This window comes from Rissa tridactyla, chromosome 15 (genome assembly GCF_028500815.1).
Source record: "Rissa tridactyla isolate bRisTri1 chromosome 15, bRisTri1.patW.cur.20221130, whole genome shotgun sequence".
NCBI classification, from domain to species: Eukaryota; Metazoa; Chordata; class Aves; order Charadriiformes; family Laridae; genus Rissa; species Rissa tridactyla.
In genome coordinates, this window is record NC_071480.1 from 3085984 (window position 1) to 3105214 (window position 19231).

General features: G+C 55.6%; 1 protein-coding gene and 1 pseudogene across 1 annotated transcript; both read left to right on the forward strand.

Moving 5' to 3' along the window:
* Positions 1 to 3271: 3271 nt before the first annotated feature.
* On the forward strand, positions 3272 to 3936 carry LOC128918162 (RING finger protein 222-like; annotated as a pseudogene).
* Positions 3937 to 9607: 5671 nt separating this feature from the next.
* LOC128918012 (tektin-3-like) lies at positions 9608 to 16272 on the forward strand. The gene is made up of 7 exons (XM_054221820.1): positions 9608 to 10186; positions 10745 to 10828; positions 11481 to 11551; positions 11834 to 11977; positions 12870 to 13092; positions 14310 to 14464; positions 16056 to 16272. Exons 1-7 carry the CDS (start codon positions 9608 to 9610, stop codon positions 16270 to 16272), a joined length of 1473 nt encoding a protein of 490 aa, XP_054077795.1.
* Positions 16273 to 19231: the final 2959 nt, after the last annotated feature.

Below are 19231 nucleotides of genomic sequence, written 5' to 3' on the forward strand. Positions count from 1 at the left end.
TCAAGGAGGGGCCAGGGAGGGGGATGGGGATGCCTACCCCAGGGGTGACTGTGCAACCTCAGCCCCGGCACGATCTGTCTGGAGAGGTTTCAGCCTCAATTTCTGGACCATCCCAAGAAAACTGGGATAACGAGTGGAGTGGCTTGGTCCCTGATCTTAAGCGGGGGGTGTGGAAGGTGTTGACATGCTACGGGTCTCCTTCCAGCGAGGGACAGGCCTTCACGGCTTGAGACATCCCCCCCGGGGCATGTCTCCCACCATGGGTGCTCTCTTTTGGCAGCTGCCCCAGTGCACGGGACGGCTCGGCGGGGCTGCACCTCCCCTGCTCCTTCCAGAAACCAGCCCCATGTTGTAACTGCTGCAACCGCTGCACCCACGAGCGACTGATACTGCTGCCCACGCCTGCAGCCCTGCCGCGACTGCCAGCCGCACGAAACCACCCCTCCTGCCCATAGAGGACCTCCAGGGCCCATCTCACTGGGGTTTGGGTGCCAGAGGTGCATCTCCTCTTCTGCCTGCCCCACAGATCCTGCAGAGCCCTGGGCATCTTCTTGGGGCTGGAGGACCGCAGGGCTGGGAATGCTTGTGCGGAGCATCTCTCTGCCCCAAGGCAAGACTCCCCGCTATGTCAGGGTTCTCCGGAAGGCTTTCCATGATGGAGACTCCAGGCCCTCCAGGCCATTGGGGCCCCTTGATGGTTCAAATCCAGGTCCCGTGGCTGCACTGCCACAGCCAGAACTGGGGAAGGCGTGGGGTCACTGTGCCTGCTCTGGGAATCTCATCCTCACATCCCTGTGGAGCCGCTCAGCAAGCCTGAGTGTGGGCTGGCAGCCCCGTGGCCACTGGCCGGGCTGAGGGGTGGCAGAGGTGGCTGGAAAGAGTCGAGACTGTGGGAGGAGTGACCCACCCCGTGGCAGTTTTTTCAAGGCTTTGCAGGGGAGACACCTCTCAGCTTCTCGCCTGGGGGTCAAGCGAGGGATGGGCAGCACCCTGGGACACATGTAAGGCCACAGGGAACCTTCTCCACGTGTGTTTCCAGCTGGCACCTGGCCAAACAGTGACTCATGAGCCACCTGCGGCTGCTGAGATGGCCAAGCTCGGGGCTTCTGCCTGCCCTCAGCCCACAGGGCTCCTGCCGCTGCCTGGACTGCAGTTCCCAAAGATGCTGGAAACCCCCTCCAGGGCAGGTTCAAGGCAGCAGTGGCCCTCGAGCCTGCTGGAGTGTGTTTGCTGGGCTGTGTGCTGCCACACCGGTGCTTGGGTGAGCGTCTGATGGTGTAGGGCGGGGAGCGCAGGGCTGGAGTGAGGAGTGTTTGGGGGATGAGGAGGGGAGGGGGCGTAGGGATGAAGATGTGGCCAGGGCGAGGAACAGGGAGCTGTGGCGGCTGGAGGCAAGAATTGTTTGGCAGGAGCCCAGCCCTGGTGCAGGGTGCTGCCGGTCACCCTGCTCTGCAGCAACAGAGGGAATTTGGGCTCCCGACATCCCCTTTAGCGACTGTTTCATTGGGGTTTGAGCTCAGGGATGAGCCCGACTACAGGTGCCCATCACATGAGGGAAAGCAGGCAGGACCGTGCTGCCTGTCCCTGCCCTCCGACGCCTGACACTGGCTCCTCGCCCACTCCCTGGCCAACCAGGCAAATATCAGGCCTTTAAAACGGGGAACGAGTTCCTCCGCATTCAATCCCCGGGAGCTGGCCCTGTCCCTGCTCCAGCTTCTGCGCAACGCGCCCGCATGACACGCGCAGCCAACACCTCCGTGTTAGATAGGTGTCCCAGTCCTCTCCCCAGCTGGTGCTCGGTGCTGGGGCACGGCCAGCCCCGCTTCTGGGGACAGCAGTGGAGTGCATGGAGGGGCTCCTGCCCTGGTGCCCTGCAGCAGGTAAGGGGGCTTTGTGGGCACAGATGAGCTGGTGCACAGGGTCAGGGTCTCCTTCTGCAGCACTTTGGGGGACCAGGTCCCTGATCCCTCTTAAAGCAGAGCAGGAGCCTGCATCTTTCTTCTCTTTGATTGGGAGGGGATGGTTTGTTGTGTTCTTGTGACCGTCCTGGCGCAGGGGATGGCTCCCAAGGAAGAGGAGGTCAGCCAAGGAGGGGATGGCAAAACCTCCAGAGACAGCTGTGAGGATGCCCATGGGCACAGTCATGCGTGAGAAAAGGGGTGCAGGTTGGGTCGGGTCTGACAATGCTGCAAGGTCTGGAAAAACCTGCAGGTTTTATGAAGCTCCAGTTTTAAGAGAAAGGAGCTGAGCTGAGCATCCCTCCCCCCCTCTCCCCTCTCTCCTCTCCCCTTTCCCCTCTCCTCTCTTCCTCCGCCCTTCACCCATCTCCCGCTCCCTTCTCCCTTTTCCCCTCTCCTCTCTCCCTTCTTCCCGCTCCCCTCTCCCTTCCTTGAGCCGCCGCATGAATGCTCCCTGCCCTGGGAGACGCACGGCAGAGCTTCAGACCCAGCCCAGACGCGGGTCTGGGGATCCCAGCGGCCCCGCGCTCCCCCTCGCGCCCCAGGCTGGGGCAGGGGCCAGGCGGGATGGCTGGGCTCTGCCCTCCCCGCTCTGACTAAGAGGAGACGCTGGGCTCCGGGGCTTGCTGACCACACCATGCTCCGGCGTGAGGAGCACAGCCTGGAGATGGCTGTGGCCTGGCCACCAGCCTGGGACATCCTCCAGCAGCCTGGAAGGAGCCTGGCGTGAGTGCTCGCTGCCTGCCCCGGGTCCAGCACGCCCCCTCTCCATCCCCGGGGGGTCCTGTGCTCCCACCTGTCCCACTGCCCTGGCCTCCCCCTGCTCCCGCTGGCCCCTCTGTGTCCCCTGGGATGGGAGCATCTCCCTTTCCATGGCAGGTTTCTTTGTGGGATGGGAGTTCCCACCTCCCGTGCACCTGGAGCTGGCAGCAGTGCACGGCGGCACTCGTGACACAAGCTGAACCTGCTTTATCTGTGTCACGTGCTAAGCACATCCATCCAGGGGCTCGTGCATGTGATTTTGCAGACGGGGATTGTTGCCCCCGCTGGCTCTGGAGTTGGGGTCCTCCCGTCATCTCTCTCTTGCCCCAAGGGCCACACTGAGAGGCGTAATGCTCCTGAAAATGCCCTGTCTTGTTGAGAGGATGCCTAGTAGCTGTCAACTGCATCTGTTAGGGGCAAGAGGGCAAAAGCAAGAGAGCAGGGAGGAGGAGGAGAGATGAAGAGATGGATCATGCTTATCATTTCAACCTTATTAACCCATCGTGCCTCTTCCTCGCAGCTGGGGAGCGCCTGTGGCCGACAGAGCAGGGATGTCTGAGGCCTCGTCCAGCAAGGAGGGACCCCCGGCCGAGTGCCCCGTGTGCTACGAGAAGTTCCACCCGCTGGAGGCCATGCACCGCAAGCTCAGCTGCGGGCACACCTTCTGCCACGACTGCCTGGTGAAGTGCTTGCTCTCCGCCAAGCTTGACGGCCAGGTCCAGAGCAGCATCATCTACCCATCTGCCGCTACGTGACTTTCCTCAGCAAGAAGGCGGTTCTATGGCCGCCCAAGGCAGGCACCAACCTCCGGGCCCTGGAGATGCCTCTGTCACCTTCCTCCCTGTCCCATCTGACCAAATTGGAGGCCAGCAACACCTTGGTGGTGCCCAGCCATTTTGTGATGCCAGTGCAGAGCTTCGACCGGTGCTGCAGCACGGGGAACAGCCCCATGGACTCGCAGGGGGTCCCAGGAGAGCTGGCGCGGGAAGCCCACATCTTTGTCATCAGTGACCATGGGATGCCACTGGTGGATGTGGACTGCAGCTCCCTGGGGAGGAGAAGCAGAACGGAAACACGAAGCTCGGTGTCATCCAGCTCGGCCCTGGGGGTGAAATGCTGCCAGTCGCCCATCGCCCTCGCCGTCCTGCTCATCTTGACGGTGGCCATGCTGGCGGCTGTGCTCCCTTGGCTGCTGCTGGTGAAGAGGGACTCGTAGCAGGGATGGGATCAGCTCAGATGCTGGAGGTGTCACTGATGCTGGGACAGAGCTAGGGCTGGGACCTCTCTCAAAAGATCCCATGAGAAAGTCCAGAAGCAGCTCCGGGTGAAGCTCTCTCTCATCTGGCCAGGGACTGAATGGACTTTCAGACCTTTCCGCAGATCTCCGTGTGCTCACAGTGTCGTCGCTGGCATTTTCTGCCTCTTTTGGTTAAAATGTGGCTGGTCAAACCCTGCTAGTGGGTTCCTCTAGTGTCTTAGCAGAGAGCATGGTTTCTCCTCCCGCACCCCGTTGAGGAGAAATAACTGGACTCCAGATGATCCAGTGTGAATCAACAGAAGCCGTTTATTAAGCACCGATCATCATCTTTTATACCCTGTGTTGTAGCCGTACACGCGACTCGCTTATTTCTGATCAGCCAGTTACACTGTCCACGCGCTGTGCATGCAGTTCGTTCACACATCAGGTTGGTTACAAGAATTCACATAGTAAATTGCTTAGTCATTAGCACAACATGTTTTCTGCCTTCTCAGTTCCCATTTTTCCCATGTACTAATGCCATCTTCTACTGCCTGTTTTGCTCTTAATCTAATCTCTCACAGTAGGGAGGCTGGCTCACATGGCCATTTTCTCTCAGAAACATTCCTACACATCCATACTTGGTCTTGGATACAACTAAGAGCCAAAGAAACTTTGTTTTGGGTTGTACCAAGTGCATTTGTGATCAGCTGATGGTCCTTTTCACCTGTTTCTTCCCACTGAGGCAATATATTCAATAAAAGCCATTGGTGATTTCCCAATGCTGATCGAGAGGACTGTAGAGGATGTTTTAATTTGTCTAGATCACTAGTAGTTGTGAGTAGTTTGTTTGCAAGTATCTATACTATTTAAGACTCCCAGTCCTGTTCCTAAGATACCAGTCACATCTCTCTTCAGTCGTTGTGAGGTGGCAACAGTTTGTCTGTCCACGTACAGTTCATCTAAGGTTCCTGTAAGACACAAAAGAAAAGGGAATCTGCTCGGTCTTCTTTGAGCGACGGGGTCAAAAAGGGGGCGAGATCCACCGGGTGCTGATCCGTGTGAACCGTTATCACTTTGGATTGCCTCAGGAAGGGGAAGGGTGCTGTACCACCCTTGTAGGCCTTTCACTGTGTTGTCCCCGGTAGCTGATTTGAAGCTGGTGGCCATAGTGAGGCCAGAGATAATCTCCACTCCTACTAGGATGTCTCTTTTCTCACCTGATGATCTCAAGGGCCCAATACAATCAATTTGCCAGGAATGCCACAATGGTTTCTTGTCCCGAATGGGTAAGGGAGGCGCCTTACTCGGATGATCTTTATTGAGCCGTAGGCGACATTGTGAACAGGCAGTTACTACTTGTTCGCACAGTTCAGCTGATACAGGCCACCCCCGGGCTAGTCCTTCCTGATACACATCAGCACGGCCTGCGTGGCCACGCTTAACACGTAACCATTCGACTAAGCGTTCCCTTTCCCACCATCATCTACAATGTCAATTTGCTGCAGCCGCGTGAGGCTATCTACCTGTTGGTTGAACTGAGCAGTGATCGAGTTCGAACGATCATGACCTTTTACCCAACCAATGTGCAATGCTCTCTGCCCTCCTCTTTCTAACAGTTGCTTCCAACTATCTGTCTCCCAAATTGGGACTCTGTTCACCTGCCAATCGTTGGCTGTCCAGTGTCCGATCCATTCAGTGGCTCCTTTAAAAACAGCATATGAGTCAGTGCAAATGTGAGTAGCCCCATGTCGTGCAGCTAGTAGGACAGCTCTGAGTTCCCCTACTTGTGCGCTACCATCTCCTGTTTCAATTGCTCTTTCCCCCGTTGCTACTTCCAGTGCTACGGCTTTGTATTTCCACTTATCGTTCTCACGGTGAGACGACGCATCAGTAAACCACACTCCTGTAAGATCACTGCCTTCTTTCAGAGGAGGTGCTTCTTGGATTGGAGATGGTCTGTTTGGTGGGGATTGGAACAATAGGGCACCATCTGTATCCTTCTGGAGCTTGGATACTTTAACACTGCCTTCAGAGATTGGCGTGATTTCATTAATGCCTTCGAAATAAGCATACCACTTTCGAACTGTGGGTTTCTGGGCAATGCCGGCTGGTGGTGCTGTCCCTTGACGGACCACATCTAGGAGACGAAAAGGGCCCCGAACAACCACGCTTTGTTCTCTCCTTATCTGCTCTGCTCGTTGCAATGCTCGCACCAGGGACAGTAAACCCTTCTCAAGGTCTGAATATCTGCTCTCAGTATCATTGAAGGAGTGAGAGCTAAATTCTAATGGTCTCTCCAGTCCTGCTGGTCCCTTCTGCCACAAGTTACAATGAGAACCATGTTCACTGAAGCCCCATTCCACATGGACAGGGTCAGTTGGAGGGATGGCGCCAAGTTGTTGGAATAACCTTAGCTCCTTTATTAGCAATTCCAGTGCATTAGTATGTTGTTCAGTCCACTCCCAGGATCTACCCTTTTTCAGCAAACAATAAAGGGGGCGAGCAATGATGGAAAAGCCAGGGATGTGTTTACGGCAATAACTTAAAGTTCCCAGAACTTGCTGTAACTCCTTTGTGCTGGAAGGATTCTGTCCATGCTCTATTTTTTTCAGGGTATCCTGAGGGACAGAAGCAGCTCCCTTAATCCACCAGACCCCCAGGAATTTAACTTCCTCTGCGTGTCCCTGACACTTTGCGTCTGGAATTTCCAATCCTAAATCCGATAATGTTTTTTGGATGTTTTGCATCATGTCTTGTACACTTTCTTGGCTCTCTCCCCCTATTAGGATGTCATCAATATATTGGTATACCGTACATCCCTGTGAAACAGGAATCGCTGATGGCACTTTAGCTAAAGCATTAGGAGCAATGGTGGGGGAATGCTTGTATCCTTGTGGAAGTCGGTTAAAATATATTGGGCTCCTTTCCACGGGAATGCAAACCGCGCTTTGTCCTGCTCAAGGAGGGGAATCATAAAAAACCTGTCTTTTACATCTAAGGCAGCCATCCAAGGACGGGCAGCTCCTTTTATCATTGTCACAATTTCCGCGATATTCGGAACCGCAGCGGTCAGGGGTGCAGTGTTGGCGTTTAACTTTCGGTAATCTACTGTGAAACGCCATTGCCTGGTTGGTTTCTTTACTGGCCACACCGGTGAATTATAAGGCGAGTGAGTGCTCTTAATGATGTTTCTTTTTTCTAAATCTGATGCCACCCCGTCTGCTCCTGCAAGTGCCGCTGCAGGCAGTGGGTACTGTCGGATGTTGGTAGTTTTAGAGGGAGGCAAAGGTAGAGAAGTTTCTAACAGGCCCAATTTAACTGTGTCTAATCCTTTTTTGCGTCCTGCAAAACTCCACACGGTTCCATTCCACCCCTCGTGTAGTTTCGCAAACAACCTAGTACAGGGAATCACAGATGTTGCATTCTTCGAGTGCCAGCTGCGGCTGTATTCTACCTCAGAAGCCTCTGGATTTTAGGACTTTCCTTCATGTGTGAACAATGCTGTATTTTTGTATTCTTGGCCAATTTAGTAATTATTCCACTTCCCTAAAACCAAATCATATGACTAAGCTGCTCAACAGTTGCCCAAAAGCTGCACCTGGTTGCCCAGGGGCTGCAAAACCTGCCCATGGAGGGCAGTAGGTTGTGCAGGGCAGGATCTAGGATGCCATGTGAGGGTATTTTCTTGCCCAGGGCTGGCCCCGGCTTGCCCATCCAGAGCAATGCGTTGCCCAACAGCTGCATCAGGTTGCCAGAGCGGCTGCAGGGAGTTGCCCGCGTAGAACCCGGTTACTGAGCACCCTGCGCCAGCGGCAACGCTGCCCTGGTTCTGTGACACAGAGGGCACTGGGGATGCTGCAGTGTCTGGCAGTGCTGCCACCCAACCTGACAGCACAGCACTGAGTAGCAGCCCCCCCCGCACACCCCCAAGCCTCTGCAGGGTGCGTATGTCCCTGAACTGGGAGGGAAAAAAACAGGTCATTCTCCTAATCCCCCTCCATATCTCTTCTATCCTCTATATGTACGCAGATGAGGTGGTCGGGGGCTCCTGTCGTTGTGTCCGTGTTCAGGGGTGGCACAAAGTGTCGCCCTGGGATGGCTTATCCCAAGGGGGATGCAGGGGCATTTATTTCAGCTGGAAATGCAGGGAAAAGTAGCCCTGGGCCGTTCCCAAGGGGTTTTCCCTCCCTTTCCTAAACGTGTGTCTGTCAGTGTCTGAAAGGGCAGAGTTTATTTGTGGGGGTGGGAGCCAGGGAAGCTGCCTCCCACCCTCCCAAGGCTGTTTCTCAGGTATAAAGCGGCACGGAGCTAGGGAAAGCGCCGTCATTTATCCCTAGCCGGGAGAAAAGGGCTGAAGGGAGCGGTTTGTGGGAAGCGGCACACACGGTGGTTTTTGTTGGACCTGAGCGCAGACATTTCGTCCTCGGTTCTGCCAAACTGCCTCGGAGGGTCGTGTTTGCAAAAGCTTTTTTTTTTGCTAAATTTGAGGGTGTGAGTTTCCCGCTGCCTGTCCCACAGCCACTCCCATCAGGGATCTTGCTGTAGCACACCCGTGTCCTCGTCTTCCCCTGGGGCTCCGAGCCAGGCTGGGAGCAGTGGGGACGGGACAGTGTTAGGGGAAGGACACGTCGGGCTGGCTACAACAGCCGTATTCAGGGACTTATTCCTGCCCGTGGGTGACACTTGTAACCTCACAAGAGCTTCGTACCGAGCACCACGTACCCCTCCGGAGTGTTTGTCCTCAGATGAGGTGTGTTTGGTGGCCCCCTGCGTTATATGGCTGATAACCATCGATTGACAGCCTCAAGCTGGAGAGGACAATATGCAATTCTTGGTAGCAAAATCTTCATGTGTGGCCATTCCTCCTAGGGCTACTGCAAGGCTGGTGTTTCCCAAGCGCTCTGAAAAGACTGTGGGCCATCTCCTTCCCACACACACTGACCTTACAGCAGGTGAGCCATCGACACCTTTCCTCCTTTGCAAGGCAAGAGGCGGCCCCTCTTTTGAGGCTGAAATAGGTGTGTGGGGGGCTCAAATTTGGATATAGTCCTGCAAAGCTCAGCTCACCTGCAGGCTCCTCACTCCAGCATTTAAGGCAAGGGAAGATAGAGGGGGTGAGGATGGAGTCCCTCACCCACCCACAAATGGCGCTGGGCCGGTAGCAGATGTGTGTCCAAAAGGGACGCAGCTCTCGGGGCTGGGAATGGAACTTTTACAGAGAAAATGACCTCTGGAGTATCAGAAGATCAGCAGATACACCAGCCAAAAGAAACAAAGGAACAGCAGAGAAGGAGCAACTCCAGTTTGACTGGATTGACAGATTTAAGGAAAAGGAAGGCACGGTATCTGTCATTCTCCTTACGGCCGTGATTTGTTTTTCTCCGCATTCCAAGACCTGATGCTAGATACTAACAACAAAGTCAAACGCTTTTATATACAAATGTTTGGGATGCTGTCAGGAGGGATTTGTTTTCAAGGGGTTTAGGCCTGTTCAGGCGCTGTGAGGGCGCTCTGTGCGTCGCTGTTTGTGTTTGAAGTTGCGGGTGTTGCTGTAAGAAGTAAGGCAAGTGCAGGAGGTTGCTGAGGTTGTCCTCTCTCCTCCTCTGTGCAGGACACGGACGGGACACACGAATAGCAGCGGTGGAGCATGGAGTCTGTCGGCTCTCCCTTACCAGCAAAGTTCGCCCATCCCAGAGCCATACCCACCAGGTTTCTCCCTGCCATCCACACCATGGCGTCAAGCTATAAGAACCGATTTCCTTACCGCCCCTTGCCTCAGAGCTACAGCCTCCCCTGGATGCCCAGCACCTACTACAAAACGGCTGCCAGCAAACCAACTTTGGCTGCCTTTTCCAAGAGTTCCCAGGGGATAACCGACGGCGAGAAGCTTCCATCTGTTTCCACCAGAACCACCGTCTTCACCCGCTACACCCCTGAAGACTGGTACAAGTCCAACGTGACCAATTACAGGGAGTCGGAGACCTCCCAGAAGAATGCAGAGCGCCTGAGAGCCGATACCTCCCGCATCATTGACCACAAATACCAGCAGACCAAGAAAACACAAGTAGAAAGCACCAAAAACCTGGGAGTGCGCGCCAATGACATCGCGTTTTGGAAATCGGAGCTCTGCCACGAGCTAGATGAGGTGATCGGGGAGACCAACGCGCTCACAGAGGTGAAGACCAGGCTGGAGAGAGCCTTGGCCGAGGCGGAGGCCCCTCTCCGGGTAAGCACCTGTCCCGGCGCGCTGCAAGCTGTAGCCTACTGCTGAAACATCTGCAGCCCTTCAAACGTCTCATTAAGTTTCACTGCAGCTCCGGAACGTCTAGAAAGCTTTTATTAAGAGGCCATTAGTTAAGTTAGTAGTAACCAAACCCCCCTTGCCATCTGCTGGATCCCCTATCAGCACAGGCTGAGCACGTCAGAGCAGCGTTTGCTTAACTCAATATTTTTAGAAGCCGTACATCCAGAATCCCAGTTTGGGAGACAAAAGCCCGTGTCTTACCACGAGGCTCTGGCGAGGTGGGCATCAAGGCTGACACAGGTCCCCCGTTTCAGCTGTGGCTGCACCAGGGACACGTCTGCTCCCTCATGATGGTTTAATGCTGATGTTGCAGCTCGGCTGCTTTTTTTCGACAAAACCAGCTGTCCCGGGGCACTTTTTTCCCCCTCTTGTCATCTCCGTGCCCACCTAGAGTTTCTTTTCTTACATTATTGGAGATGGGGACGATCCCCATAGAGAGCCCTGCCCCTGCAGCCAGTGGTGACGGTGTGTCCCCAACAGGTCGCTCAGGAGTGCTTACTTCACCGGGAGAAGAGGATGGGCATCGACCTGGTCCACGACAACGTGGAGGAACAGCTCTTAACAGTAAGTTGGGTAACTCAGATCATGCGTTGAAGCTATTTTCACCGGATTTCAAAGTTATGGGATTTGGAGCACTGATCACCTGCCTCCAGCAGCCGGAGCTTCACAAAGGCAATGGGTTTGTGCTGAAGTCAAGTGAGCTGAGAGCAACACACTTCCTCCGGTGGAGCTGAATGTGTCTCAGAAATTCAGCCTGGGCATTTACACCGAAGTCAAGTCCATCTCCTCTTGTCCCGTACGGATGGGATTCCTCCTGGGGAGGAAAACATTTTGGGAGCAAAAAGGGCAGGTGCTGATCTGGGGATGGAGGTGTGTAGTGGTCCAGGGAACCGCTCTGCCTGTCCACACCAGGATGTGTCCCTGTCCGTGCAGTGGGACTAACCACCGCTTGACACTGAGGTCAAGGTGAAAAAATCCTTATTGACCCACCCTGAAAGGGAACGCAAAGGCCGTGGCTGCAGCCACAGCACCCTTCTGTCCCCTCCAGGGCGCTGGGCGCAGGCTCAGCTGCGAGTTTTCCTGCCTGTTTGCTTTGGGCAGGAAGACAAGCAGGCAAGTTCTTGCTGTGTGCAGGGTTGGAGAGGTCCAAGGGGAGGAGTGTGACCAGGACGAGTGAGGATGGACGCTGATGGGGTCCTCTTTTGCCTTTGCCCAGGAAGTTGATGTCATCAGGTCGTGCCGGGAGAAGATGCAGCAGTTCCTGGACAAGGTCAAAGCCCAGATCACGTAAGGAGGAGCTCCTTCTCTCATGTCGTAGGGCTGATGTGCATTTGTGGTCACAGCAGAGCCCCAGCAGAACCCCAGCAGATGTGAACCCCCAGAAGAAGCCTGTCTCTCCCCACACCCCACAGGCGTAAAGCCCATGGAGGCTCCATGGCATGCGGGCGGTGATGCTCGTGGGAGGACAGAGCTGCGCGGGGGGGCCAGGAGCTGCTGTGGGGAGTGGAACGGGGAGGAAGCCATTCCACCCGTACGTCCCCACCGATGGCTGCTGTTTGCATGTCGAAGGTCCAACCGGCTGGCCCAGCAGAATCTGGAGAAGGATCTGGCCAACAAGCAGGTGGCCCACCGGATCGACGACAGGTGCCACCACCTGATGAACACCTCCCACGGCATCAGTTACTACCGAGGGGTGGAGCAGGTCGATGCCACGTGAGTGCACGCTGTCGGTCCCCAGCAGCAAGCTGTCCCCGGGATACGCGGTGCCTCTCCCTGGCAGGGAGCTGCTTGTCCCCAACCCAGATCCATCCGGCCTGGAGACACCTCCCTCAGAGCGGTCATTTCTCTCCGCTCCCCGGAAAGGGAGCACAACCCTCTGCTGACAGTTGGATGCCAAACATCCAGAGGGTGAAAGCCAGTCCCACCTCATTAAACATTCTACCAGGGGTTGAGAGATCAGCCTGCCAAGTAATTCAGCGGAGCACCTCTGCTGAAACAGCTCACTAAGTTTATGCATATTTTCAAAGATGTGTCTTAGTTGTTGCCAGGCGATGTTTATACTTTTCAAGGACTCTTTTCACCTTCCCATAGAAGTGAGGAGGAGCATAGGCAGAACAAGGGAAAGGCCAATGGAATATTCCGTACCATAGATGCCATGCTCAGGATATAAATGGGGGTTGGTGCGGGGTGGGAATATGCGGTCGGGGCTCGGGAAGGTGCCAGTTCACTGGGTGGTGAGAGTGACTTCTCCCATTATTATTATTGTTATTGTTATTGTTGTTATTATTATTATTATTATTATTATTACTACTACTATTATTATTATTGTTCATTTCTGTTATTGTTCTATTAAACTGTCCTTATCTCCACCCATGAGTTTTTCCCTTTCCCTTTCCCCTCCTTTTCTCCCTCTTCTCCCTTCTGGGGGGAAGGGGGAGAACTGCACCAGCGCACGCGTGGTCCTGGCTGCTGGCTGGGGTTAAACTATGACATACAGTCCAATTAAAAGTGTAGATTTAAGCTATAGTGAATCCACGCTGCTCCCTGGCAGGGTCCATGCCTGCCCACATCCAGCTTACCGGGGGCCTCTCCTTTTCCCCGCCAGGATCTCGGTGCCGCAGTCCTGGGCCAAGTTCACCAACGACAACATCCTCCGCTCCCAGAGCGAGCGGGCGGCCTCCGCCAAGCTGCGGGACAACATCGAGAACCTGCTGGCGGTGACGGACAGCCAGATGTGGCAGCAGTTCAACGCCGTGAACGTCGCCTTCACCAACCGCATCGCCGAGACGGCCGATGCCAAGAGAAAGATTCAGACCCACCTGGCCAAGGTAGCCTGAACCCCTCCCTTTTGGTGTGACACTGTCACTTCCCGGTGACACCTCCAAAGCGCGACCCTCCACGCAGACCTGGCCCCAGCAGAGGAACGGTCACCACAAGAAGCTTATATAGCATCATTTAGAATCATAGAGCCATAGGATGTGTTGGGTGTGAAGGGACCTCTCAAGGCCATCTAATCCAACCCCCCTGCAGTCAGCAGGGACATCTTCAACTGGATCAGGTTGCTCAGAGCCTCATCCAGCCTGGCCTTGAATGTCTCCAGGGATGGGGCCTCCCCCACCTCTCTGGGCCACCTGGGCCAGGGTCTCACCACCCTCAGTGCAAAGAACTTCTCCCTAATGTCTCATCTAAACCCGCCCTGCTCTAGTTTAAACCATTGCCCCTCGTCCTCTCGCTACATGCCCTTGCAAACAGCCCCTGCCCAGCTTTCTTGGGGACTTTCTTCTTGGAGCAGGATGAGTTGGCAGTGTAATTTCATCCCAAGGGATACTGCCCTTTGCTCATCCCAGCTGACAGCCTGCTAGCACAGGGATTTCCAGCAGAAAATGCCAGCGCTACTTGCATCAGCGCTAGTTACTTCAGAGGCGCTGGCTGCCCTGCAGAAGGTCTTTACTGGGACTCTGCTGGGGTGTCTGCTGTGGGGTTTGCAGCTTTGCTGCTCCTCCAAGGACGTGTTTTCGGTCTCAGCACTCTGTGGTTGCTGCACAGGTATCGGTGTGTTTGCTCCGCCAAGCAGATGAAGTGGAGATCAGCCATGGGCAGCAGGCTCGCACCACTGGCTCTCATGGAAAGCTGCCTGAAAAGTGCTCGGCACAGATTAACCGAGCAGAAACTGGGCTTGCAGCATCGCGGGCTGGTGCCACATCCTTCAGCGAGCATCCACCAAAAACCTGCCCTCTGTTAGTTGCTAGTGATGGACGATCAGTTCCTGCAAGCAGTAATTTTGGGGAGCGGGTAATTCAGTAGATCCATCACTGCTCCAAAACCTCCTCTGATGTGACAGCAAGAGCAAAGAGAGGCTTTTCCCCGCAGAGAAACGGCTGCTGGATCTGTGCCTCCATCTATGGCAGAGTGAGAGCAGTCTGAGCCCGGGGTCTGCTAATTGAACTTGTTTTTTTTCTGCAGATGGATGGCAGAAAAGGGAAATCCCGTTGCCGCTGGAGAATATATTTGTTAAATTTATGCATGTGTTTCTTTCTTACGCCAGACAGTGCAGGAAATATTCCAGACGGAGAGGAATATAGAAGCCATCCAAAAGGCCATTAGGGACCAGGGGCCTCCATTAAAGGTGGCTCAGACCCGGCTGGACCAGCGCACTCGGAGGCCAAACATGGAGCTGTGCCGGGACACTGCCCAGCTGCGGTAAGGCAGGAGCGCGGGGCCGGCGGGGACCTCGAGGGCTCACGGGTGGTAGCACTCGGGAGCATCGCTGGATGACAAAATTAATCATGGGGGGTTGCTTTTTTTTCCTAAAGAGTCCTTCCAGAAGTGCACCGACATAATCAAAAGCAATGAGCGGGTATCCCAGCCTTTGGGTGCTGGGAGAGCTCTGCGCCCACAACGGAGGCTGTACCCCATGGCCGGGGGCGGCCTGATGCCACCCCATGAGGGGCTGGATTTTTCCTACTTGCGTCAACCCCGTCTTCTCTCCTGCCTGCTTCCCGGCGGCTGGATGGGCTCAGGTTTGAAGGACAAGCCCTTTACTCTCCAACAGGCTCATGCTGAGAGCTCTTAGGTCCTTCCTTTTGGGTAACCGCAAGGGTGCAGCTGCTGTGCAAGGTGCTGTGTCCAGTGCTGGGCTCCCCGGTTCCAGAAGGACAGGGAACTGCTGGAGAGGGGACACCAAAGGGCTACCAAGAGGATGAGGGGACTGGAACACCTCTCTTGTGAAGAAAGGCTGAGAGATTTGGGTCTCTTCAGGCTGGAAAAAAGACGCCTGAGGGGGGACCTTATCAACGCTTATCAATACTGAAAGGGGGAGTGTCAGGAGGATGGGGCCAGGCTCTTTCCAGTGGTGCCCGGGGACAGGACAAGGGTAACGGGCACAAACTTGAGCATAGGGAGTTCCACCTAAACATGAGGAGGAACTTCTTTGCTGTGAGGGTGGCAGAGCCCTGGCCCAGGCTGCCCCGAGAGGTGGTGGAGTCTCCGTCTCTGGAGACATCCCAAACCCGCCTGGAGGCGTTCCTGTGCCACCTGCTGTGGGTGACCCTGCTCTGGCAGGGGGTTGGACTGGGTGATCTCCAGAGGTCCCTGCCAACCCCCACCAGCCTGGGATTCTGTGCACCACTCGGAGAAGCAGTGAGGGCTGTGCTCACCTCCCCTGGGGACACTGGAAATCCTGTCAAGGACAGAGGGAGCTCTTTGGCATTGCACCCCGAGGGGCTGTGGAGGATCAGGCACCCTGAACTTCACACCTCCTCCTGGCAGCCCGCTGGGTGAGGCTCCCTGGGAAGCCTTTTCAAAGCAATTTAAACCCAGCCCCAGAGCCTGTTTACCATCTCTCACGCCATCCTTTGTTCCATCCTCCACTTGTTTCACCTTCGCTTTTAGCCTCTCCCAGCTGTCCTCTTTCGCTGCGTGTGCACCCGTGGGTGTGGGGAGGACCCTTGCACGGGGAAATCCAGGAGGGGGAGCCAAGAAAGCCACAAAACCAAACAGGAACGGGAAACGACAGCTGCTCGTCCCTCTGCTTGGTGGCACCACCTGCTCTGGCAGACGCGGCTGCGCGTTGCCGAAGCCTTTGAGCAGACGTTCACTGTGCCTCCCCGCCGAGACCCCGAGGAGCTCTGCCCTCAGCTTCCCCATGGATCTGCCACAAACAGGGGGGGTCCGAGTGAGTCTGAGCGCGCTGAAGGGGGAAAACCCATGCCCCAGGGGCCCATCAGCAATGCCATGCTAGAAACCACCCGCGTGACGGGACTTCTAATGAGGGCTCCTTGCTGTTTTCCAGCCTTGTCAACGAGGTCCGTGACATCCATGAGACGGTGCAGACTCTTCAGCAGCAGCTGAGAGACAGCCAGGACACCTTGCAAATGCTGGTTCGCGCCAAGGCCGTCCTGCAGCACGACCTGGCCGTCAAAGCCAACTCCCTGTTCATCGACGAGGAGAAGTGCATGGCGATGCGCAAGACCTTTCCCAGCACCGCGCGGCTGCTGGGTCCCATCTAGGCTGGGCTCAGCCCACCCCATGGCATCCATTGCCGGAGTTATCAGTTTTGCCAATATGCTTTAAATAGTACATGATTAAACTTCCACTTCCTAATAGAAGCCTGGGTAGAAATTAAATTATCGCTTTGCATGTCACATGGTCTACCAGGAGTATTTTTTTTTTCCCTTTGGTTTTTCTCTTTCCACTGCTCTTTCACGGCGTGCCAGAAAGTAACTGAAAATATCCTGGATGCAACTAAGAGCAAATCCACCCACGGGGATTCATTCCTACCCATTCGGTCTGTGATTTTAGGAGAAAAAGTGTCGTGTCCTCCTCCGTTGGAGACTGATGTGGAAAAAGCACAGGGTGAAGCCATGTCTCGAATCACCTCCTGTCCTCCATGGGCCTTAGCGTGGCTTTTAGGAGGATCTGCCCCATGACCTTCCCAGCCACAGAGGTAACGCCGACAGGTCCGTACCCTCCTTTAAACCCTTTTTAAAAATGGGTGCAATGTTTCCCTTTTTCCAGTGCCCGGGGACTTCACCTGATGCCATGACTTTTCAAATACCACCTTCTTCCAGGAACACCCCTTGATTCCTTTGGGGTATTGCACTGGTGTTTCCCTCTTGCCTCCTGTGACCTCAGGAGCCCCCGGCTCATCTCTCCAAGACTTCAAGTGTGAGGCAGCGTCACCAGCGCGTCTCAGAGCAACAGGCCCTCGCTGGCACCCTGTCCCTCCAACCTGGGCATCTCATCCCACAGGGACAGCCCGATATTGTCCCCCTCTCCCTTCAAGCCTTGTTTAAAGCTCTGTCAATGAGCCCCGCTACCTCCTGAGCAAAGACCCTCTTCCCCGTTGGAGGTGGGTGGGGAGACACTGGCCCAGGTTGCCCAGAGAGGTGGGGGAGGCCCCATCCCTGGAGACATTCAAGGCCAGGCTGCCTGAGGCTCTCAGCAACGTGATCCAGTTGAAGATGTCCCTGCTGACTGCAGGGGGGTTGGACTAGATGGCCTTTAGAGGTCCCTTCCAACCCAACGCATTCTATGAGTCTTGGATTCTATGAGAGGTGAACCCCATCTGACACCAGCAAGCCTGGTGCCGTGTTTGCCATCCCATTACCATAAAACCCAAAATGGTGTTGGTCACACCGGCGACGGAGCCACGTATTAATAGGCTGGTCCCACCTGTTCCTTCCAGTGTCATTGCCCGCAACTGGGAGGAGAGGAAAAAATAACCTGCCTCCCAGATTCCCTTACCAACCGTCCCAAGGCCCTGAAGTCTCCTTTGATGGGTTATCAAGCATTGGAACAGGCTGCCAGGGAAGTGTTTGAGTCACCAGCCCTGGCGGTACTTAAAAGATGGCTAGATGGGATGCTGAGGGACATGGTTTAGTGATGGTTTTGGCAGTGTTAGGTTGATGGTTGGACTTGATGATCTTAAAGGTCCCTTCCAACCCAGACCATTCTATGATCCTATGATCGAGACCCCTTGGATTACGCATTGTGGCTTCATTGCCACCCACACGGGAGAACAGGAATGGGTAGTAATCCAAGGGCCATACCTCTTCTTGTTGCCTAAGAAAAGAAGAATGAGAGAATGTCCTGGAGGAGTCTGATATGAATTTGGGTGAAATCAAAGCTTGCCACAAAACATGTTAACAGGATATTGCATAAGTAAGGCATATTATCCGGCTTGAGGGAGAGAGAATTCCCAAAACAGCATCAGCGGTCAGAAAGAAAAAAAACCAAACTCATTGCTTTTATGAAAGAGAGCCTTCCCCCAGGCCTTCAGCTGGAAAGACTTATTTAGAGAGTTATTTCTCTCTGTATTTTTATAGAATTATTATCGTGGTTTGGGCCGGTGAGATGAACGATAGATGCTCTCCCCCACCCCCAAGGAGAGGAGGGAGAGAAAGAAAGAGAATTAGGAGTTTAGAAGGGACTAAATTACTTTAATGAAATATTAATAAAATAAAAAAAAATAAAAATGAAATATATACCGCTCCGAGCACCTAAGTCCTCCAGCATTTCGGAAAATCTCCATTTAGTGAAAGGTTGCTCAGTCCCACAGGATCCGGCTTTTTCAAGCGCTCAAAAAAGCCCCAGCCCCCGGAGCCAGAATCCCATTGCCCATCGCGGGAGCAAATTGCAGAGGTGTCACTTTCCTGGCCGCAGCCGCACCGTGTAAACCAGAGGGGACATTGCCCCCGACTGCAGCACAGCCCGTTCCCCAAATCCCGCCCCACGGATCCCTGGCTGAGGCTACACGAACCGCCTCCGCCGGGGCGTGGGGGGCCACCCGGTGCAGCGGAGCTCTCTGTCCTCTGCGTGTCACCTCCTCGCTGACCGCGTCCCCCTCCCCGAGCATCCCCGGGGGAGGGAAGCGCCCTGCCAGCCCTCACCAGAACTCACTTATCTGCTCAGCAACACACGCGGCTGCAGCCGCCGGCCACCGGCCGCCTCCGGCACCCCGGGCTTCCTACAGCCCCGCACCCCGCCGTGCTGCGCCCCCCGCCCCCGCCCCCCACCCGCGGCCGCTCCGGAGGGCGGAACGGGGCAGAGCCGCCTCCCGGCACAGCCCCCCCGGGGCGGGGGGTCGGTCCACGATGGGGAAGCTGGGGGTCCTCGCTGGGGAAGCAAAGAGGGGGGCAACCCATCCCGTGGGGTGCCCCCCCCCCAAAAAAAAATAAAAATATCCCCCCGCTGAGCCAGCGGGATCGGCCGCGCCTGTGTGCGGGGGACGGGGATGGGGCAGGGAGTGACTCCCGGCTGGGGGGGGCCGGCGGAGGGGGGGTGGGTGCTGGCGGGGCCGGGGCGCTGCCGCATTTACAGGAGGAGCGGCCGGGCGCCGCGGCAGGGCCCTCCCCGTCCCGCAGCCGCCAGCGGGGCGGTGGCCCCGGTTAAAGGGGAAACTTGTCAGCGCCGCCGCCCGCTCCGCTCCGCCGCTGCCGCCCCGCGCCCCTCGGCTCCGCCGCGACG

Coding starts and splice junctions, on each gene's coding strand:
- LOC128918012 (XM_054221820.1), top strand. CDS start 9,608: ATGGAGTCTGTCGGCTCTCCCTTACCAGCAAAGTTCGCCCATCCCAGA. Junction 10,829..11,480: donor TGGAGGAACAGCTCTTAACA/GTAAGTTGGGTA, acceptor GCCTTTGCCCAG/GAAGTTGATGTCATCAGGTC. Junction 11,978..12,869: donor GTGGAGCAGGTCGATGCCAC/GTGAGTGCACGC, acceptor TTTCCCCGCCAG/GATCTCGGTGCCGCAGTCCT.